This window comes from Aquarana catesbeiana, linkage group LG13 (assembly GCF_042186555.1).
Source record: "Aquarana catesbeiana isolate 2022-GZ linkage group LG13, ASM4218655v1, whole genome shotgun sequence".
NCBI classification, from domain to species: Eukaryota; Metazoa; Chordata; class Amphibia; order Anura; family Ranidae; genus Aquarana; species Aquarana catesbeiana.
Genome location: NC_133336.1, coordinates 4,041,616 through 4,064,517, shown reverse-complemented (window position 1 = coordinate 4,064,517; position 22,902 = coordinate 4,041,616). Strand labels below are relative to the sequence as shown.

At 45.3% G+C, this 22,902-nt stretch overlaps 1 protein-coding gene across 3 annotated transcripts in view; it reads left to right on the top strand.

Annotated features, from left to right (window-relative positions):
- DYNC1H1 (dynein cytoplasmic 1 heavy chain 1) overlaps window positions 1-22,902 on the top strand; it is a 137,835-nt gene that overhangs the window by 48,089 nt on the left and 66,844 nt on the right. For all 3 annotated transcript variants that reach the window (XM_073610253.1, XM_073610254.1, XM_073610252.1), the window contains exons 3-20: window positions 3,442-3,615; window positions 6,056-6,311; window positions 6,843-7,029; window positions 7,153-7,424; window positions 7,533-7,760; window positions 9,745-10,821; window positions 10,965-11,144; window positions 12,849-12,998; window positions 13,098-13,244; window positions 13,340-13,480; window positions 14,299-14,475; window positions 15,559-15,669; window positions 15,807-15,926; window positions 16,440-16,679; window positions 19,285-19,440; window positions 19,538-19,651; window positions 19,732-19,842; window positions 19,920-20,129. In XM_073610253.1, coding sequence (XP_073466354.1) covers window positions 3,442-3,615; window positions 6,056-6,311; window positions 6,843-7,029; window positions 7,153-7,424; window positions 7,533-7,760; window positions 9,745-10,821; window positions 10,965-11,144; window positions 12,849-12,998; window positions 13,098-13,244; window positions 13,340-13,480; window positions 14,299-14,475; window positions 15,559-15,669; window positions 15,807-15,926; window positions 16,440-16,679; window positions 19,285-19,440; window positions 19,538-19,651; window positions 19,732-19,842; window positions 19,920-20,129 — 4,051 coding nt within the window. The remainder of the gene's footprint in view (window positions 1-3,441; window positions 3,616-6,055; window positions 6,312-6,842; window positions 7,030-7,152; window positions 7,425-7,532; window positions 7,761-9,744; window positions 10,822-10,964; window positions 11,145-12,848; window positions 12,999-13,097; window positions 13,245-13,339; window positions 13,481-14,298; window positions 14,476-15,558; window positions 15,670-15,806; window positions 15,927-16,439; window positions 16,680-19,284; window positions 19,441-19,537; window positions 19,652-19,731; window positions 19,843-19,919; window positions 20,130-22,902) is intronic.

Here is a 22,902-nt window from a genome sequence, read left to right as displayed (position 1 = left end):
GCGATTGTTTTAGTCGTATTTATTCGAATAAATCTCCAGTACATTTTAGTCGTCTAAAATCTAATGTTTGTAATTAAATTGTAATGCATTCGTTAACATTTCTCTACAATTTCCAAACTCATTATATACGGCTGGAGTGAAAAATCTCATATTATGGGATTGAGGTCTGAACGTTCATTACAGACCAATGTTCAGTTTTAAGTCAAATTATTAAATTTAGTTTTAATCTTCGTCTATTGACTAAAAGTCGATGAAATGACCTCTGGTTCTATGCTGACTGAGAATACAAATAAAATAGAAGCACATCCTATTCCTTTCAGTGATGAGGCTTTAACCTCTTCAATACCGGGCACTCCCCTCCCCCCCCCTTTCCTGCCCAGGACAATTTTTCATCTTTCAGAGATGTTGCGTTTTGAATGATAATTGCGCGGTCATGTAACGATGTACCCAAATGAAATGTTTATAATTTTTTCCTCACAAATTAGGGCTTTCTTTTGGTGATATTTGATCTACATTGGGGTTTTATTTTTTGCGACTAAAATAAAAAAAAATACTGAAAATTAAAAAAAAAAAAAAAAAAGTTTCTTTTGTTTGTTACAAAATGTCGTATATAAGTACATTTTCTCCTTCACTGATGAGGTGGCACGAATGGTTGGCACAGATCGGGAGGCACTGGCAGGATTCACTGATGGTCACTGAGTGCCGTCCCTATTTATTTTATTAACTTATTTCTTTCAGGTACTTGTAGAGCGCCGTCAATTTATGCAGCGCTTTACATTTACATTTACACTGAACATTCACATCAGTCCCTGCCCTCAAGGAGCTTACAATCTAAGGTTGGGCATTTATTGGCATTTTTGGTGGTCCTGGGTGGGCATCTTTGGGGGGGGGGGGGGGCTGCATTGATAATCAGTCAGTGCAGACCCCCCTTTTTCAGGAGAGCAGCCGATCAGCTCTCCTCTACTCGCGTCTGTCAGTGCGGCTCCTCCTGTTTACGCTGTGATTGGGCACAACTGATCACATGGTGAAGGGCCTACATCGGAGCCTCTTTACAAAGATCTGAGATGCGGTGTGTCAGACTGACAATCACCGATCGCTGTGCGCTTGTTATCCTGCTGGAAGTCATATGACACCCAGTCAGGATAACTGAACCACTTTCCAGCCATCATTCTGCTATATAACGGACAGGAAGGGGTTAAAGTGATTGTAAAGGCAGAAGGTGCAGTCTATGCATTAAGATAAAAAACCTTCTGTGTGCCCCTCCCCCCAATACTTACCTGAGGTCCCTCTCTATCCAGCGATGTCCACGAGTGTCTCAGCCGTCCCGGACTCTTCTTCTGATTGGCCGAGATATAGCAGCGGCCTCATTGGCTTTCGCGGCTGTCAGTCAAAGTCAGCTAGCCAATCCGGAGAGAGGGGGCAGGGCCGGGTCTCCATGCCTGAATGGATACGTGGAGCTGTGACTCGGGTGCCCCCATAGCAAGCTCCTAGCTGTGGGGGGGCACTCGGCAGGAGGGAGGGGCCAGGAGATCTGAAGAGGGACCCCAGAAGAGGAGGATTGGGGCTGCTCTGCGCAAAACCAACTGCACAGAGGAGGGAAGTAGAACGTAACGAGACTTTACAATCACTTTAACCTCTTCCAGACCATGCTCTAGCTGAATGACGGCTACAGAGCGGTCGCATGTTTCCAGGGGGGCGTCTATTGATGTCCTCCCAGAACCCCGCCCTGCGAGCACGCCGTGTCATTCCGACAAAGATGATCACAGATCGAGGTAAAGGGACTCACAGCTCATCACGTGTAAACAAATGCCAGGCATTTCCTCAGCACTGTCACTGTGTGAGGAAAGGTGATAACGGGTTTTCCTGTGACAGGACGTTTACACCGATCGCCAGTTCAAGTGATTGTAAAGGCAGAAGGTGCATTCAATGCTTCTGTGTGCAGCTCCCCCTCCCCTCTGCCCCCGAATATCTGAACCCCATCAAGATCCAGCAATGTTGTGTCTCGGCTGCCCAGAACTCGCCTTCACATTGGCTGAGACAGCGGCGTGCTGCCACTTGCTTCTGCTGCTGTCAATCAAAGTCAGTTAGCCAATGAGGAGAGAAGGGGGGCGGGCCAGGCCTGGCACGGGGGGGCCCATAGTAAGCTGCTTGCTGTGGGGGTGTTTCATCACATTTGGCTGCCCGCTGGAGTGCGCATGCGTGACGCCGCCATATGCGTTCCAACAGTTTTAGGGCAAAAGAGCACACTAAAACCGTCACGGAAGTCATGTTCTGTCACCGCCATCTTGCTACACCCTGCACTTCTCCATAGTAAGGATACACTAAGAAGAGGGAAAGCGGACATCTTCTTACACCCACCGGAGTCTTGCATTTTACACTTTTATTTTTAGCAGTAAAGTGAGTTTATCTAGTGAAATACACGACTTAGAACTCCGTCTGACTCGTTAGATGTGGAATTTTAAAAGCAGCGTCAAGCCTGGTGACCTCACAGGTTTGCTAATCTGACAGAAGATCGCTGCATTCAAAATTCAACATCTAACAAATCAGACGGAGTTCTAAGTCCTGTATTTCGCTACATAAACTCCGTTTACTGTTACAAATAAGCGTAAAATGCAAAACTCGGTGGGTGTAACAAGATGTCCGCTTTCCCCTTCTCAGTGTATCCTTACTATGGAGGAGTGCGGGGTGTAGCAAGATGGCCGCGACGGAACGTCACTTCCCTTACAGCTTCTGACGGCTCGCCTAATCTGACAAAACAACAGTGTTGGAACACATATGGCGGCGCCGTGCATGCGTACTCCAGCGGGTAGCCAAATGTGATGGGTCGCCATATGTGACAAAACAGGGGCACTCAACAGGAGGGAAGAGCCAGGAGCATCGAAGAGGGACCCGAGAAGAGGAGGATCGGGGCTGCTCTGTGCAAAACCATTACAGAAAAGGTAAGTATAACGTTTGTTATTTTTAACATAAAAAAAAAAAAGACTTTAGCCTCACCAATGCACATCAGATTACTTGTTTGCAAAATTCTGTAACAAAGAAAAAGGGGTGTGTGGTTTTTTTGTTTTTGTTTTTTTTACATTGTTTGGTCTTTTTTCTGTTTTTGTTTAGCAATACCATCAAAGAGCTCTATTTGTGTGATAAAAATGTCCTATGGGTACAGAGTTGCATGACTGTATAATTGTCATCCAAAGTGTGACAGCACTGGAAAAAAAGTGACACCCCTGAAAATGGGCCTTCAATTTGGTGGGGGGAGTGCCCCCGGTATTATAGGGTTAACTTACTACAATATTTGCACTTTTTTTTTTTTTTTTTTTTTTTTTTTCTTTAGCTGCTTTTTTAATCCTAATAAAAAAGTTCCTCTTTCCACTGGTGTTGTAAATCATGTTTCTACCTCAGACTTGCTGTAAATAAATGTGACCTTCTCCGTTGTCTTTGTTGCAGTTTGGCGTTCATTAAACGCACGCCTGTTATTGATGCCGACAAACCGATCTCGTCTCAGCTGCGGGTTCTGACGCTCAGCGAGGATTCTCCGTACGAGACATTACACTCCTTCATCAGCAACGCCGTCGCCCCTTTCTTCAAGTCTTACATCCGAGAATCCGGGAAAGCCGACAGGTAATTGTACCGTGAGATGATTGGTGGAGCGCTTAGACCAGAGGTTCTCAACCCTGTCCTCAATCAGAGGTTCTCAACCACGTCCTCAAGTACCCCCAACAGGACGTGTTGTGGGAATTTCTCTCAGATAAAATAACTCTCAAATACCAAACCATTGACTCTGATTTGAAGCACCTGTGCAAGATGAAGGAAAACCTGCAAACTTGGCCTGTTGGGGGTACTTGAGGACTGAGAACCACGGGCTTAGGATATCAATGATTAGGGCAGCCGTCACAATGTATTTTGTGGTCACTTTGCACTCCTCAGTAAGTCCATACACCTCCAGGACGTGTCCCCGTCTCCCAGTTGTGCGTGTTGTCACCCTCACACACGGGCTTCTGATGGAGACTACGAGTGGCTGTTTCAGGACCATGTAATGTGGTCCGCTGTTATCACTTGTGATTGGAAACCCACCCTGAGAAATGAGATGTAGACAGGAAGTGGCTGCAAAGAGACCCTTCAGATTTGGACCTCGGTATTGGAGGGTCATCTCATCCGGATTCAGTCAAAGCTACAGCGTTGTGTTGTACATCGATCGTTGGGCCTCATTCACACGGTGGTTAAGAAAATTAAAACTAGTGGTGCACCGAGATGACTATTTCGGTACCAAATTCAGGATGCCCTCGGCCAAAACCAAAATTGATGGTTTTTAACAAATGTATTTGTAAATAATTGTATTGCATTCAACTTAATTAATATCATTAATTTATTGTTGGCACCTTTTTTAAAGTGGTGTTCAAAATCCTGCTTGCTGCATATTTGGCAAAACGCTCCTCCCCCAATGAATTGCATTGAAAAAGGCAGAAAGAATCCATCAAAAATGCACTCGTGTTGCGTTTGATTTTTTTTTCTTTTTTTTTTTTCTTTATTTTCATAATATTTATTTTTTGTCACATGACCTCTGAAAAACACACCATAAGCAAGGTAAAATCGAGTCAAAATTGCGGGCGTTTTCGACAGCCATTATTGACACTTTTTTTATTTATTTTTTTTTTTTTCAGCGCAGTGCTGAAAACCCTATTTCGGTCTATTTAATTTCCGGTGGATGAAATTTCAGTGCATTACTAAACCCCCCCCCCAAGATGTCATTCAGGATTGTAGACCCACTGCGGACTAAACACAAATTTTATCCCCTGTTGTATTTGGCGGGCGGCGCTGCCACCACAGCGACCCAATCAAATTAATATTTCTGCGTTGCAATCACTTGTCTTGCGGTTGTAGCGCGTTATCTACGCAACGAAATCCCCATTCATGGAGGAAAAGCTGCAATTTGGAGGTGGCAGTACCACCTTGTCAATGCCTGGCAGCTTTTTCTCTACAGCCATCTGAAAAGCGATTCAGCACAGTGGTTTTTCAAAGAGGCAGCAAGGGATGCCTTTTGTGTGAACGAGCCCATAATGATGAACCAAGAGTCTCTATGATGAGACGGTGTTAAATCCGATTTAGGGGTCTTCAAACAAGACATTCAGATGAGATAGTAGATCCAGATCTTAACATAATATAAGTAGGTGCTTTTTATTCACTGCAGTGGAGAAATACAACACAATTCTCGGGTACTATTGGCGAGTGAAAGTGTTTCTGCCGTATAAACATCAAGTTTAACAATATATACTTATGAATATGCATAAGTTCTAGGCGTGTTATAGGTGTGATCGTGTAGTTTAGTCCAATGAGCATTCATATCTTAGTAGTAAGGGAACAGTTAAATGGGTAGTTACATCATATGACTGGCAAAAAAATAGATTTCAGCAGTATCTGGTCAGTTCAGACTGGTTTTGGTACGAAAGCCTACTTTGAGCAGCTTTCTGGGTTCTTATCAGTAGTTTGTGCCATCTAAGAAGGGAAAAAGACGTGTGTGTGTGTGTGTGTATATATATGTATATATGTATGTATGTATATATGTATATATATATATATATATATATATATATATATATATATATATACATACATACATACATACATACATACATACATACATACATACATACATACATACATACATACATACATACATACATACATATACACACACACTCTCATTATCAGACCCCCCTATAATTCTCTCAACGGGTAGATCCAATCCTTGCCTGGGCAGAAAGTCACATTTTATCCTGGTCAGCCATCTACATTCCAGGTGTGGATGATTGGCAGGTTTTACTCAGTTGGCAGAGTGGTTGTCCACATCCAGAGGTGGCGGATGTGGCACACCAGGTTCACCAATAAACGGGACAGGTTTCTCTCCAGGAACAGATTCTCTGGGGGAAGCAATGTATCCCCTTGGTGACTCGGTGCGATCAATACACCCCCCCCCCCCCCCCCCCCCAAACCTCTTCTGCATTCAGTGATCCTCATGGCTCCAGACTTCTATCTGTTCATACTTTTACTTTTTTCTTTCCAGGGATGGAGACAAAATGGCGCCTTCAGTTGAGAAGAAGATCGCGGAGCTGGAAATGGGCCTTCTACACTTGCAGCAGAACATTGAGATCCCAGAAATCAGTCTCCTCATCCATCCCATCATTACCAACGTAGCCAAGCAGTGCTACGAGAGAGGAGAGAAACCCAAAGTTACCGATTTCGGAGACAAAGTAGAAGATCCGACATTCCTCAATCAGCTGCAATCCGGGGTCAACCGCTGGATTCGTGAGATTCAGAAGGTAAAATTCCAGCGAGTAATCCAAGGCAAAGAGCCTTGTCTGTAGCACTTGCTGTATTTCTTCAATTTTTGACCTAGATGTGCCCCCAAAACTTACATCTTGGAGTTTGTGGGGGTTACAGACCTAGGAAGTCTGGACCATCTTGGTTGCCTCCCCCAAGGTTATAGAAGCCCAAGAGATTCAGCCCATTCGTGCTCACCCATGTTCTGGATCTAACACCAATCGTTTACACAGCAATGTACATTCACATCAGTCCCTGCCCTCTAGGAGCTTACAATCTAAGTTGTATCTCACACATTAGAGGTAATCAACCTCCCAGCATGTCTTAGTGGATGTGAGGAGTGCCTGGAGGAAACCCAATGCAGGCACAGAGAACAGGCAAACTCCATGCAGTTAGTTTTCAGGTTTCAAACCGAAGTGCTTCCCATTTAGCCACTAATTATTTTTTTTATGTTTTTTTTGGGTGGGCTGACCCCTTTTGAAATAAAATTCTTCTTTTTCAGTAACTAAATCCAAACCTGTGTTTTTTAGGTAACAAAACTAGACCGGGATCCAGCATCTGGCACAGCCCTGCAGGAGATCAGTTTCTGGCTAAACCTGGAGAGGGCGCTCTACCGCATCCAGGAAAAGCGTGAGAGCCCCGAGGTTCTTCTGACTTTGGACATCTTGAAGCACGGCAAGAGATTCCATGCCACAGTCAGCTTTGACACAGACACCGGTAAGCAATGGAACCAGGAACTGCACATTCGTGTTGTGATTGGTTTGCCTTTAACATGAATAGAAGTGTAGTATCTATTAAAGGGTTTGCCCTTGATGTAGAATCTGTCACCTTGTTGGACAGGTCTCAAGCAAGCCTTGGAAACTGTGAATGACTACAACCCTCTCATGAAGGACTTCCCTTTGAATGACCTGTTGTCAGCCACCGAACTGGACAAAATAAGACAAGCTCTGGTCGCCATCTTTACCCACCTCCGAAAGATCCGCAACACAAAGTATCCCATTCAGAGGGCTCTGCGGCTGGTGGAAGCCATCTCCCGGGACCTCAGTTCTCAGCTGCTGAAGGTTCTGGGCACCAGGAAACTTATGCATGTGGCTTATGAGGAGTTTGAGAAGGTAGGTTTTAGCTCAAAGTGTATCTGTCAATATTCAAATCACAACTAACTGCTGATGTTCCAATCCCGACGCTTCGCCCCGTTCATGACACGTTACTTCTGTTTTTAGGTCATGGTTGCCTGTTTTGAGGTTTTCCAAACCTGGGACGATGAGTATGAGAAGCTTCAGGTTCTTCTGAGGGATATCGTTAAAAGAAAACGTGAGGAGAATTTGAAGATGGTTTGGAGGATTAATCCTGCCCACAGGAAACTTCAGTCCCGCCTGGACCAGATGAGGAAGTTTCGGCGGCAGCATGAACAGCTGAGAGCCGTCATTGTGCGGGTCCTCCGACCACAGGTGAGCGCTGTCATCAAGTGGATGAATGATGGAATACAGGTCATAGATAAGATGGATGACTAATTGTTTGGACTTTTCACTGCAAACTCTATTACTGCTTTCCACATTTTCTATAGATCTCTATGTGTGTGTGTGTGTGTGTGTGTGTGTGTGTGTGTGTGTGTGTGTGTGTGTATATGTGTATTATATTTATTATATTCGTTCTCTCAAAAAGTGGCATCTATTGAATTTTAATATTACGTTTCGTCATCCCACCACACCCGCTGAAATGACTTGTAGATGGGTTGGCTAGCCCAGGTCCTTTATGGAGCAGGTCTTCCATCTGCCAGCGTCTTTACCCAACCCCCCCCCCCCCCCCCCTTTTTTTTATTTTTATTTTTTTTTTACATCTAAGCATACATGGTAATTCCTGAGAACATCTCCTTGTGTGTGTGCCATGGCATGTGAAGACTTTTCAGTCTGACTGCGACTTGCTGACCCCCCCATATTGCTTGTTGGAACATCTAAAGAGGGTTATGTGGGGCGACACAATAGGAAGTTTTCATAGGCCATCCAAGCACACAAATGGATCTCATTGCAGAGGATGCTGTGATTCTATTCATCTTGTGGCTTAAAGCTGAGTTCCAGTCTTTCAATAGAAAAAAAAAAAAAAAAGAAAGTCAGCTACAAAAAAATGTATTAGTTGACTTTTAATACAAAGACACTTACCTGTCCAGTGATGCGGGCGCCTGAAGCCTCGTTCCTCTCTGCGGCGCCGTCATTGCAACTGTGGGCGCCTGGCTGTGACGGCTTGCGGCTCGCGCGCACAGCGCATGCACAAGTCGTGCTTCGCTCTCCGAAAGGGCAGGCAATCTTCTGGGACCTGTGACGTGTCCCAGAAGATTGTAGAGAGGGAGGGGCCGCCTAGGGGAAGAGGAGGAGTCCCCTAGGTGGCCAGAAGATGGAAGGAAGAAGTGGGATAGGAAGTACCTGGTAACCAGGAGTGCTTAAAGCGGAAGTTCCACTTTTGGGTGGAACTCCGCTTTAACATTTTGCATTGCTGAAAAGGTTAGCACTTACATTTTTCTTAAAGTGGAGTTCCACCCAAAATGACATTCTACATAGTTTTCACAGGTAGCCGCTCCCACGTCCGCTCGGGCAGCATAGGTGACTTGAGTGGAGCCCCAAGATGATCATTGTATGCTGACAGAGGAGGGGAGAACCCCCAGTGTCAAAATTTAATGGGGGCTGGTGCTTGTATGGGCCATTGACTAAACGAAAAAAAATTGCGTCCCAGCTCTATCTGTCTCAAGCTAAAGGTGTTTTCACATTTTCCACTTGCAGCCAGCAGGGGCTGAGTGAGCCTCTAGAGCCTCCTAATCACTGACTGACATGTTAGAAGGAAGTTGTTTTTGAGAAGACCTGAATTGCTGGATACTGGGGCACACATACCCACATGAGCAGGCACAATGCAGCACCTCCTCCACTTTTCCAATCAAATACAAACCTGCCCAGTCTTTGTGGTTAACAAGTGCAGAAGTAGCGTTGGGTTTTATTAGAAAGTTCAGAATGCTTTGCATGGTATCAGAGGCGTCCTGTGTTTAAGGGTCTGTTCACACCAGCCACTATGACATCATGGCAGCTGGTATGTAGTGGGATGACTGCAGTGCCAATGGTGAGGTCAGTGCCCCCCCCAAAAAAAAAAACTTGTAATGTCACAAAGTTCTATTGGGCACCATGTAATACGAGGCAGTGGATTGCCTTGAGCAGGAAAATATACGGCCTGTCAATCTTTTATTTAGTGTACAGCGCGATAGTGCAAACCGCCCAGGTAGAAAACGAGGCATTTTGCTTGGTCTTGCCTTGCGACTGCACTGAAATAGCTGCCCAACACAGTTCTACTCCATCTGGTGTGAATGTACCTTAAAGGTTTTATTAGAAGTTGAGTTTTATAAACTTGTAAATTTGCACTAAAGCTATTCTATTCCCCTTTGTATTCCTCCAGGTCACAGCCGTGGCTCAACAGAACCAGGGGGACGTACCTGAACCCCAGGACTTGAAGGTGGCAGAAGTCTTATTTGATGCCGCAGATGCCAACGCCATTGAGGAGGTCAACCTTGCCTACGAGAACGTAAAGGAAGTTGATGGCTTGGATGTCTCAAAAGAAGGCACGGAGGCGTGGGAAGCGGCCCTGAAAAGATACGACGAAAGGATAGACCGAGTGGAGACCAGAATCACCGCCCGTCTCCGAGATCAACTCGGCACAGCCAAAAACGCCAATGAGATGTTCAGGATCTTCTCCCGTTTCAACGCCCTGTTTGTTCGACCTCACATTAGGGGAGCGATCCGCGAGTACCAAACGCAGCTCATCCAGCGGGTGAAGGACGACATTGAATCCCTTCATGACAAGTTCAAAGTACAATATCCACAAAGCCAAGCGTGCAAGATGAGCCACGTACGAGACCTCCCGCCAGTCTCCGGCTCCATCATCTGGGCCAAGCAGATAGACCGGCAGCTGACCGCCTACATGAAGCGCGTGGAAGACGTCCTGGGCAAAGGCTGGGAAAATCACGTGGAAGGACAGAAACTGAAACAAGATGGCGACAGCTTCCGCATGAAACTCAACACCCAGGAAATTTTCGATGACTGGGCAAGGAAGGTTCAGCAGCGTAATCTCGGTGTGTCCGGGCGCATCTTCACCATTGAAAGTACACGGGCCAGAGGGAGGACCGGCAATGTGCTCAAGCTAAAGGTCAACTTCCTGCCAGAAATCATAACGCTCTCCAAAGAGGTCCGGAACCTCAAATGGCTCGGGTTCCGTGTCCCGTTGGCCATCGTCAACAAAGCCCACCAGGCCAATCAGCTGTACCCTTTTGCTATTTCCCTTATTGAAAGCGTCCGGACCTACGAGCGCACTTGTGAGAAAGTGGAGGAGCGCAATACCATCTGCTTGCTGGTCGCGGGTCTGAAGAAGGAGGTCCAGGCTCTGATAGCTGAAGGAATCGCTCTGGTTTGGGAGTCGTACAAACTGGATCCTTATGTCCAACGTTTGGCTGAAACCGTCTTCAACTTCCAAGAAAAGGTATTTGTGTTTTTATTTTTATCTATTTTTTAAATATAACTTCCTCTGGATGTTCATTGGGGCACAGAGGCAATGGTGTGACATCAATGAGCTATTGAGGGAAAAGACTTACTAATTAGAATTGGTGTTTTGTGTCTCCCCAGGTGGATGATCTACTCATCATCGAAGAGAAAATCGACTTGGAAGTTCGGTCTCTGGAGACTTGTATGTACGACAACAAAACCTTCTCCGAGATCCTCAACCGAGTCCAGAAAGCGGTCGATGATTTGAACCTTCACTCTTATTCCAACCTTTCCATCTGGGTCAACAAGCTGGATATGGAGGTGAATATATTAAGAAATGACACTTGTCTACAATGTAAAGTAGTGAGTGTACAGCTTGTATAACAGTGTAAATTTGCTGTCCCCTCAAAATAACTCAACACACAGCCATTAATGTCTAAACCGCTGGCAACAAAAGTCAGTACACCCCTAAGTGAAATTCCCCAAGTTGGGCCCAAAGTGTCAATATTTTGTGTGGCCACCATTATTTTCCAGCACTACCTTAATCACCTTTACCCTCAGCTTCTTTATCAAGGCAGTGGTGGTCTTGGAGGTGTGTTTGGGGTGGTTATCATGTTGGAATACTGCCCTGCGGTCCAGTCTCTGAAGGGAGGGGATCATGCTCTTCTTCAGTATGTCACAGTACATGTTGGCATTCATGGTCCCCTCAATGATCTGTAGCCCCCCAGTGCCGGCAGCACTCATGCAGCCCCAGACCATGACACTCCCACCACTATGCTTGACTGTAGACAAGACACACTTGTCTTTGTCCTCCTCACCTGGTTGCCCCCACACACGCTTGTCACCATCTGAACCAGGGAAGTCAGTGGAAGCATAGGAACAAATTTTGTTCTAAATATGGGTGTTACATGTTACAGAAGGTGAACTTGTCCCTTTTTAGTTTATTATGGGTCTACACGGGGAAAAGTTTTGCTACCGAGAAACTGGATAATAATTCATTGTCTTTACTATTCTAATCTGTTACAATGGGTTGTTTCAATACTTAGTTTATTTTGGGGTATGCTGGTAATAGATGAGCTGTCCATGTTGTTGGTAGTTGAAGCCCGAGAACGTGACACTGGTGTGTGTGTGTGTGTGTGGGGCGGGGGGTGTGGAGAATGAAATGAGCCTCACACAAGTAGTCTTGGTATAATGCGTTTTGGGGCGTTTGGAGCTTCACCCTCCTGGAGGCTGAAGAACTGTAGTACGCACAGCTTCATTTACAAAAATGTGCTTTCAGGTTTTATAGTACTTGTGGAAAGTATAGCCTCAAATTCCCTGAAACGCGTTGAATATATGTCTTGTTTTTTACGCAACTACTAATTTTAAAGGAGTTATAAAGGCAGAAGGTTTTTTTATCTTCATGCATAAAAAAACTTGTGTGTAGCCTCCCCCCCCAGCACCTCCAATTACTTACCTGAGCCCCTTCTCTCTCCAGCAATGTCCATGAATGTTTAAGCCGTTAGGGACACTCCTCCTGATTGGCTGAGACACAGCAGCTGCGCGATTGCTGCTCACAACTTTCAATCAAAGTCAGTCAGCCAATCAGGGCAGAGAAGAGGCCGGGTCGGGACTCTGTGTCTGAATGGACATGTGGAGCTGTGACTGGGCTCAGGGGCACCAATAGGAGGCTGCTGATTGTAGGGGGCACTCCATAGGAGGGAGGGTCCAGGAGCAGTGAAGAGGATCCCGAGAAGAGGATCCGGGCTTCTCTGTGCAAAGACAACTACACAGAGGGGGTAAGTATAACGTGTGTGTGTGTGTGTGTGTGTGGTTTTTTTTTTTTTTATTATAAATGAGCCTTTCAAATCACTTTAAATCGGAATCCTACACCACCCAAGCCTTTCATCATAAGGCGCTCCTCTCCCAACAAGCAACGAGTTTGTTTTATGACAGATTTGGACAGCTGCCGATGGTGGGTTGTTTGATTTCTACAGAAGTTTGTCAGATGCTGATTGATACATAAACGCATTTCTTGTGCCGTAGATTGAAAGAATCCTGGGAGTGCGTCTTCAGGCCGGTTTGAAATCGTGGACACAAGTCCTCCTGGGTCAGTTTGATGATAAAGCCGACGTGGACATGGACACGGACGCTCCTCAGGCCAGCCACAAACCAGGCGGAGAGCCCAAAATCAAGGTACACAATCGCTCCTGTATACATTTCACCACTCAGGAGGATTTTTCGTATTCTACAATGGTCATGTAAATTTTTTTTTTTTTTTTTTACTCCTTGCAGAATATTGTCCATGAACTCCGCATCACTAATCAGGTCATCTATCTTAATCCACCGATTGAAGATTGCAGATATAAGCTGTACCAGGAATTGTTCAACTGGGAAACCCACGTCCTGGCCCTCCCCCGAATCCAGAGCCAGAGATATCAGGTAATACTGTTTTTTCTTGGCGGACTTTCCCCCGAGTCTCCTCTGACGTTTATATCCAGTACTGCTGAGTTAATGGTGCTGTTTGCATTGAACAGGTGGGCGTCCATTATGAGTTGTCAGAAGAAGAAAAGTACTACAGGAATGCCCTGACTCGTATGCCGGATGGTCAGTCTGGAATGGATGAAGCATACAGCGCTATTATGGGTATTGTGACCGAGGTGGAGCAGTATGTCAAGGTAAGACCCTCCAGAGTTATGATGGATTATTGTAGTGTTCAGTGTGTGGGAACACAAGGGTATTAAAGGGGTTGTAAACCCTTACACATCACTTTTCACTACAGGTAAACCTATAATAAGGCCTAGAACAAGGCTTACCTGTGGGTACCGTGAATATCCTAAACCTGCACCGGACGTCACCAACACATGCGCACTTAAGAAATGGCTCACTTGTGCCGTTTCTTCAGCTGCTGTGCCGTGACTGGCGGCTCTTGCGCGCATGGAGTGACGTTATCTCGACTCCGGCGAATCACAGCGCCTGAGCCTGCAAACCCAGAAATGAATCCAAAGAGACATGTTGCTGGTCACAGTATGCATCGCATCGTTGCGATGCGATGCAATGCATACTAGCTTTCATTATACCTTTGTCTTGTCTTGCAGGTTGGGTGTTTTTTTTTTTTTTTTTTCCTTATGGGTTTACAACCACTTTAAAACACATGCTGTTTTGTCTACCTGCATGAGTTCTTTAAGAGCAGTCAGCTTCCGAATTAGATCCTTTTTTAACTCTTTCCTTCCCCGGCTGCCCAGAACTCTTTACAGGTGTGCCAGGGGGTTAAAGTGTTTCATGGGAAGACTGGTCCTCACCTTCAAGAACTTTATATCTGCCCTTTAGGATGACAATATCTGCAAAGAATAAATGTATAAATGCTAATGGGCGTGTAATGTATTGGGGACAATTTAGAATTGCTGTTTTTGCTTTTCTCTGTAGTTAGTTATTGTGATTTGATATTTGAGTCATATTTCTGCATTGTGAATAATTGATGATTTGTATGTTTCAGGTGTGGCTGCAGTACCAGTGCTTGTGGGACATGCAAGCCGAAAACATTTACAACCGTCTGGAAGAAGATCTGAATAAGTGGCAGGCGCTGCTGGTGCAGATCCGGAAGGCCCGAGGGACGTTTGACAACGCCGAGACCAGGAAGGAGTTTGGACCCGTCATCATCGACTATGGAAAGGTGGGTTCTAATGGCCCGTCGGACATATCGGCCATGGGAGGGACTCCAAATATCCTCCTACCTTGTCAGCGACAAATGTCTTCCTTTTGGGATGATAATTGCACTGCTATTATTTCTGGACTGTGGTTGGAGCCATACAAAAAAAATGCATCCACTGGCAAACCATGCATCCAGAGCAGAGAGCTGGAAGTGAGGGCTCGCCACAAAGTAACGTTTCAGACTTTATACTCCTTTTTGCTCTTGTCTCCATAAAATCTGCACCATTGCCTCTAATGGGATCAATAACTTTACGGCCTTTGAATAGTTGTAACCTCACTGGTCCGCGCATTAACCCTTCCATGACCCACTGGCTATTTCAGGGGCTGTTGCCTAACCACCCTATGGATGCTGCAAATTTTCACACCTTCTTTGCAGATTTTATGATCTTTATGCTTTAAAGTGGTTTTAAAGCCTAAACCCTTTTTTACCTTAATACATTAAGAAGAAAAAAAATTCTGGGCACCCCCCATATTTACCTGAGCCCCCATTGGATCCATTGCAGTGCTTATCGGCAGCTCTTCTCTCCCCTCACTTCTGGGTCTCACTGGCTCTCAGGGGCCATTGGCTCCCAGTGCTGTCAGGGGCGGTGCAGAGTCCTGCTGTCTGTGTCAATGGACACGGCAGTGGGGCTCAGGAGTGAGCATGCATGAGGGCCCCCCCATAGGAAGCAGCTTCGCATAGGGGCAATTGCCAGAAGAGGGGCGCCGGTGGGTAACCCAAGAAGGCTTGTGGCTGCTCTGTCCAATTCCATTGTGCAGAACAGGTAAGTATAGGTGTGTGTGTGTATATATATATATATATATATATATATATATATATATATATATATATATATATATATATATATATATATATGTATATATATATATATATATATGTATGTGTGTGTGTATTAAAAAAAAAAAAAACATTTATATCGCTTTAATGACTCTATAAATATCTTGTATTGTAAAAATGTTACATGCTAATAAACATTGAAGTGGGATGGTATTAGAACTGTCAGGCTGTCATCTCATTACATTCTGTATTATTGTGGTGTGACAGGTTCAATCCAAAGTCAACCTGAAATATGATTCTTGGCACAAAGAGGTCCTCAGCAAGTTCGGCCAGATGCTTGGACAGAACATGACAGAATTTCATTCACAGATTTCCAAGGTATGGATCTATTATTGGAAAAACATTTCTTGTTCTTGGTACTCGATCTCTCTACTCCTTCTTCTTTTTTTTTTTTTTTTTTTTTCTTAATCCTTTTTTTTGATTTATTTATTTTATTTTTATTTTCCTTATTTCAGTCCCGTCAAGAGCTGGAGCAACATTCAGTGGACACGGCCAGCACCTCGGACGCCGTGACCTTCATCACTTATGTACAGTCTCTGAAACGCAAGATCAAGCAGTTTGAAAAACAAGTTGATGTAAGTGTAGACTGTTGGGGGTCATTGGAGGCGAAGTGAAATGTTTTATCATTTCTGCCTTGAAACTTCCCGGTTGGACAGGAGTTGGGTTGTTGGTACAACTAAAGTCAGTCCGGTATGAGCCGCCTGAACAGCACTGAATCCAAAGACTGCGATGTAGAATCCTCGTATCTTCCTCTTCCTTCCTGCTCTGTATTGAGGAAAGTGCAACATTGTTGTCACCCCAACATAAGACTCTTCATTATGGGGTCTTCACTGGACGGATCTCCTGGTGTTTTGTGGGATTTTGCATCACTAAGAGGAAACTGCAAGAGCGCTCCACTACTGCACCACATATTTTATAGCAGGCCATAGTTCTATTTTAGTTTTATTCAAGTCTTCCTAGATCCTATCCATGCTGCCATTTATCTTACGCCTATATCTGTTTATCATTCTCTTGTCCTATAGAAGCTCCTCCTGATTTCTTTGTTCCCTGGACTCCATAGTCACTGCTTGTCCTTTTTCATCCTACAGCTGTACAGGAATGGACAACGTCTGCTGGAGAAACAGCGCTTCCAGTTCCCTTCATCCTGGCTTTACATCGATAACATTGAGGGAGAATGGGGAGCGTTCAATGACATCATGCGGAGAAAGGATTCCGCTATCCAGCAGCAAGTGGCCAATCTGCAGATGAAAATTGTTCAGGAGGATCGGGCTGTGGAGAGCCGTTCCATCGACCTGCTGACCGACTGGGAGAAGACCAAGCCTGTTGCTGTAAGTGAATGATTGTGTGGTGATTTTATTTATTTATTTTCTATTTTTAGCAATTAACCACTTCAGCCCCGGAAGATTTGGCTGCTCAATGACCAGGCCATTTTTTGCGATACGGCACTGTGTCGCTTTAACTGACAATTGCGCGGTCGTGCGACGTGGCACCAAAACAAAATTGACGTCCTTTTTTCCCCACAAATAGAGCTTTCTTTTGGTGGTATTTGATCGTCTCTGCGGTTTTTATTTTTTGCGCTTTAAACAAAAAAATGCAACAGTTTTGAAAAAAACACTATTTTGTACTTTTTGCTGTAATAGCCCCAATTTTTTTTTTATTAAAAGCAAATTTTTTTCTTCAGTTTAAACCGATATGTTTTCTTCTACAGATTTTTGGTAATAAAAATCGCTAAAAGTGTATATTGATTTGCGCAAAAGTTATAGCTTTTACAAAATAGGGGATAGATTTATGGCATTTTTATTTATTTTTTTTTTTTTTCTGACTTTTTACACATTTTTTTCGCATCGATACCCCGATCAGTGCTATAAAAATGCACTGATTACTGTATAAATGTCCCTGGCAGGGAAGGGGTTAACACTAGGGGGCGATCAAGGGGTTTACTGTGTTCCCTGGGTGTGTTCCCAGCTCGTAGAAACTCACAATCTCTCTCCTCTCCTCACAGAATTGGGATGAGTGTTTACACACACAGGTCCCTTTTCTGCCTCTCGTGCCCGCGACCGCCGGTCACGAGCATCGGCACCCCCGCTGTGTGGCTATCCCACTTAAAGGGGCCGACGTACGGCTACGACGGTGCGTGGGATCCTGCCGCAGTATAATGATGGCGGCTGGTCGGCAAGTGGTTAAAGGTGAATTCCAGAAATTTAGCCACTTTTAGGCTGGGTTTACACTTATGCGAAGTGGATTTCTCCGGATCCATTTCACATGATGGTAAATTGTGACTGCCTCTCAATGGAGCGGGTTCACACATCTCTGGGGGGGGCCGTGGAGCGCACTGCACAGGGGGATCCTGTGTGTCCTTTGGCTTAGTTTTAGGCCTGATTTGTCCCTGAAACAGACCCCTGCTGTGAGCCGCATCCATCTAAGGGCTCTTTCACACATAGGGATCGTTTTTTTTTCAGGCGGACCTGAACGGACGCTCCACGCACCTCCTATGGAGCGACGGATGTCAGTGGTGACATCTCCGCTCCGCTAAATGCAGACGGATGGAAACCTTATTTTCCATCCGTCTATCGCAGTGGTTCTCAGCACCTGTCCTCAGGACCCACCAATAGGCCAGATTTTATGTATTACTTTGGGGGGGAGATGCAGACTAGAATATTGCAATCACTGAGCAGCAAACAATATCACCTGTCATGTATTTCAGTTATCTTGCAAACCTGGCCTGTTAGTGGGTCCTGAGGACAGGGTTGATGACCACTGGTCTATCGGATGAAAACGGGCGGCCCGTTTTCTTCTGATTTCCCCCCCATAGAGCCTCGCTCTCCTCTGATAGGTCTGTCCCTGCACAGTGAGCAGAGACGGACCTGTCATCCACCGGCTCAGCGGTCATCAACAGAGCGATCCCTGCTGAGCAAAGCAGAGTCCGTCAAAACTGACAGCCCCGTGTGAAGGGCCTTAGTGTGAACCCAGTCTTGGATACCTTGTGGACTTATCTCTAAATTTTTTTTTTTTTTTTTTTTTTTTCAATAAATCCTTATTGGTTGAGGTCATGACCTTATCACCCTACTTGTCCACCTGGTCCAATCAGTGAAAGCTTTGTATTCATTGAAAAAAAAATACACGGTGTTCCCCTCAATTTGTGGTTGCTATGCAGAATGTAAAAAAAAAAAAAAAAGTGGACGTGGAACTTTACATGGAGCCTGTCATTTTGGTTCATTTATGCAAATAAATTAAATATAAGTATAATTTAATTTTAATGTAATTAACCCCTAGGGGGTGGTCTGTGATGTTTATAAAAGCATAATCAAGAAATAATATGATAGTATATAATGCAAATATAAGCAGATTCACATAATTTATAATAATGACAAATTTATTACAATCAATGGACATTATTACACCAATAAAAATTGCATATTAAACATGCATAGTTCATATTAAGTAACAGATAAAGAAGAATTATATTGTTGAAATACATGATTGGTATAAGCTAGGCTGGGCACCCTTAGTTGACAACCCGACGCGTTTCATGGCTTCTTTGCAAATCATCAGGGGTAAGGTTCACATGTATGCTCAGAATTAAATAAGATGGCCATTAGTCTAATAGGATCTTCTAATAAAAAGGAAAAACACGGGACAGCCACAAATCGAAAATACTTAGAGTAAACCGTAAGTCCTGTCCAATTACTGCAATGGGTTTGTAGTGTGGTATGCAGAATGTCAGCCTCTCAGAAGACTGCTGTCACTATAGTAGTGATGACTACAACACATAAATGGGGATCAGATCGGTATGAGATTTGTATTTATATCCGTGCAAAATGGACCAATGTAAGAATGTAATAATATTTCTGCCCGATTTCAGCTTTAACTGTAAATGTTTTGTGACCAGAATGAGGTGAACCTGATACAATTTATTCTACATTAATGTTTTAGGGTAGTCTGCGTCCGGAGGATGCCCTCCAGGCTCTCATGATTTACGAAGGAAAGTTTGGCAGGTTGAAAGATGACCGCGAGAAATGCGCCAAAGCCAAGGAAGCCTTGGAGCTGACCGATACCGGACTCCTCAGCGGCAGTGAAGAACGCGTTCAGGTAGGTCTCGGTGACGATTCACTTCTAGCGTTTACAGCGAGCGATTTTCATAGCTCCGGTAAGAACTGATTCCCGCGTGTCTTGGTCTGGCCCACAGGTGGCGTTCGAAGAATTACAAGATCTGAAGGGTGTTTGGTCGGAGCTGTCCAAAGTGTGGGAGCAGATTGACCAGATGAAGGAGCAGCCGTGGGTGTCTGTCCAACCACGCAAGGTACCAAACCTTCCGAATCCGCTCCTACAGAACAATGGCGTCTATTCATCGGCGTACTGACAATATTTAATCATTTACAGTTGCGTCAAAGCCTGGACGGGCTGCTGAACCAATTGAAGAACTTCCCTGCCCGACTGAGACAATACGCATCCTACGAATTCGTCCAAAGGCTGCTGAAGGGTTACATGAAGGTAGAGTGATGTCATAGTAGACTTGGTTGGCCTTGTATTGTTTCTAAGGTGTTATACTGACGATTGTTTGCTGTTAGGTGAACATGCTGGTGATCGAGCTGAAGTCCGAAGCCTTGAAGGATCGACATTGGAAGCAGCTGATGAAGAGGTTGCATGTAAATTGGGTGGTGTCTGAACTCACTCTGGGTCAGATCTGGGATGTCGACTTGCAAAGGAATGAGGCCATTGTCAAAGACGTCTTGTTGGTCGCCCAAGGAGAAATGGCTTTGGAGGAATTCTTGAAACAGGTACTTTTATATTTCCAAAAAAAATAAAGGAAAATACATTCTGCTTTACAGCAATGCATCATTTATTGATGTGTTCACATGCAGCTAGTGTTAAGATCTAGGTTTTTACATTGTTTTTGCTCCCTGTACAGTAATGTTTAGATAAGGAGCTGAGCAACATTTCAGCCAATTGGTTGTGCTACAGCAGGAGCATTTGCTGTCATGAAAAATGCTAACAGAAGAGAGCAGAGGGATAACTAGTCTGTATTCTGCTGCTCATCTGTCCATTCCCAAGCAGGGAGGGTAGTGAGGTGATCAAGCTATATTGCTTAAAGGAGAAGTCCAACCTGAGCTTGTTTTGGCTGGGCTTCTCCTAGGGGTCACTGGAGGATTTGTTTTGCATTCCTGTGACCCGTTTTTCAGCAGAGGGCGGTCTGAAATCCGCTCTCTGCTGTCGTCCCTGCGATCAGTCCAGGCACCGAGTCTAAATCCACCAGCTGCCTGGACTGATAGCCGCTTCAGCCTCTCAGCGAGCCGCTCCTCTCCACAGCTCAGCACTCCAGGGGGTGTGGAGGAGCAGAGCCGCTGATTGACAGGCGGCAGCTCTCTGCTCGGGGAGCCGAGCCATCGGCCATGTTCGATCGCTCGGTTCTCAGTGCAGAGATGCCGGGCGACAGATGCAGGATCACTCCGATGCTGCATCCACCTAGGTAAGTATGATTATGGGAAAAACTGGATTCCCATACTTCTCTTTTAAAAGGAGTTTGGGTTTTGTTTTTGTGACTCCTCATACTTGGGTGGATGCAGCTTCGCCCCCCCCCCCCCCCCCCCCCCCCCGCTGGTTCTAAGACAGAGAACCAAGCGATCAAACACCACTCACTGTTTATCACCAGCTCTGCTCTGGAGCACTGGGCTGTGGAGGAGGCGGGAGCGGATGATTCAGGCGTCCAGCGGTTCGCTGAGAGGCGGAGCCAAGTGCCGATCCAGGCTCCTGGGTGGATTCCTACCGTGCAATCTTTTCCTGAGATCTTTTATGGGTGCGATCTTTTCCTGAGCCTGGACCGGCTCTGTGACATCAGCTGACAGCGGCCTTCAGCCCGTTGTCAGGTGAGAACAAACTGCTCTCCTGTGATAGAAGTACAGCCTAACAAGCTCATAACTGCTGTACAGAAAAGTCAGGTCTAGACAAAATTACAAATCCTTCAGAAGGTAAAACAGATCCCCGATGTGTTCTCAACTGTATTCTTTGGGGGTTGAGCTGAATCCCTTGTGCAAAGCGAAGGGTGAGCATTATTAAAGCCGAGTTCCGTCCTGAAATGTGTTTTTTTTTTTTTTTTTTTTTTTTTTTTAAGTCAGCAGCTAAAAATACTCCAGCTGCAGACTTTTAAAAGGAGGACACTCACCTGTCCAGGGCGCCCGCGATGTCCTCACCCGAAGCCGATCCGTCCCCTCGGCTCCGGGTGGAGGCGCCGGCATTGCTAGTAAGGGAATCGGGAAGTCAAGCCTTGCAGCTTCCCAGCCTAGTTCCCTACTGCGCATGCGAGTCGCACTGCGTGTTTTGGGTGGTCCCTGCTGTCTTCTGGGACCTGTGTGTCTCCAAGAAGACACCGGGGGGGGGATAGGGGGACTGACAAGGCGTAGATCGCCATGGAAACTGCAGTGATATTTTGCCAGAAGTGGGAACAAATACCTGTATTACAAGTCCCCCCCGAAAGGTGCCAAATGTGACACCGTAGGAGGGGGAGGAATCCAGACAGCGGGAGTTCCATTTTTCGGTGGAACGCGGCTTTAAACTGTGTTGTGCTGGGAGAATGGTCACCGACCCTTCCTGGTCACATTACAATGCTCTGGAGCCAGAGAGGCCTCCTGGTCTCTGATGAAGATCATAATATACATTATTTGTAATGAACACAATTGCCGGCACTAGAATATTTTTGCCATGTTACTTTGAGGATCCTTTGATATGGTATTTCATATGGTACAGTAGATGATGTTCTGCCTCTGATGAAGGCCATGTATGTAGAAAACACATCAGCTGTCTTCCCCATGATCCTCGGTATTGTGGGAAGAGGATTCCAGTGGCTGGTAATAGTCTTTGTATATTGTTGTACTTTGGTCCCAGAAAGACGGTTTTACTGTCACTCCTATATAGTGCAATGGAGAAACTGGGTTAAGAAGGCAACCGGCAACTCGAGGTGTCAATATACAAACATTTATTTGCTACAGGGAGAATAAGCTTTGGGCCGAAACGTGTTGGCTTTTCCCTGTAATCACCCCGTGACAAATAGTAGGAATTTTCATGGATGTGTTGAGTTGCTGGCTGCTTTTGTCACTTTTGCTGTCTGTAGTTCATGGAAGGCACTCAGCCTCTGCACAGAGATCTCATCTCTGGTAATCCAGACCAGCATTGCTTATCTGTTTTTAGGGGGTTGAGCCGTGACATTAAAAAAATAAATAAATAAATAAAAAATTAGTTAATTTCTTAACCACTTCCCGCCCGCCGGCTGTCATATGACGTCCTTGACTTTCTACGGGGATATCTGAATGATGGGTGCTACAGGCGTCATTCAGATATTGGCTTTTTCAGCCGGAGATTCCCTACATCAGGGATCTGCAACTAGTGGACCTCCAGCTGTTGCAAAACTACAATTCCCATCATGCCTCAGCCTCTGAGTGTCATGCTTGTTGCCTGTCAGTCTTGCTATGCCTCATGGGACTTGTAGTTCTGCAACAGCTGGAGGTCTGCTAATTGCATATCCCTGCCCTACACCATAAGAACGATCATAGCGGCTGT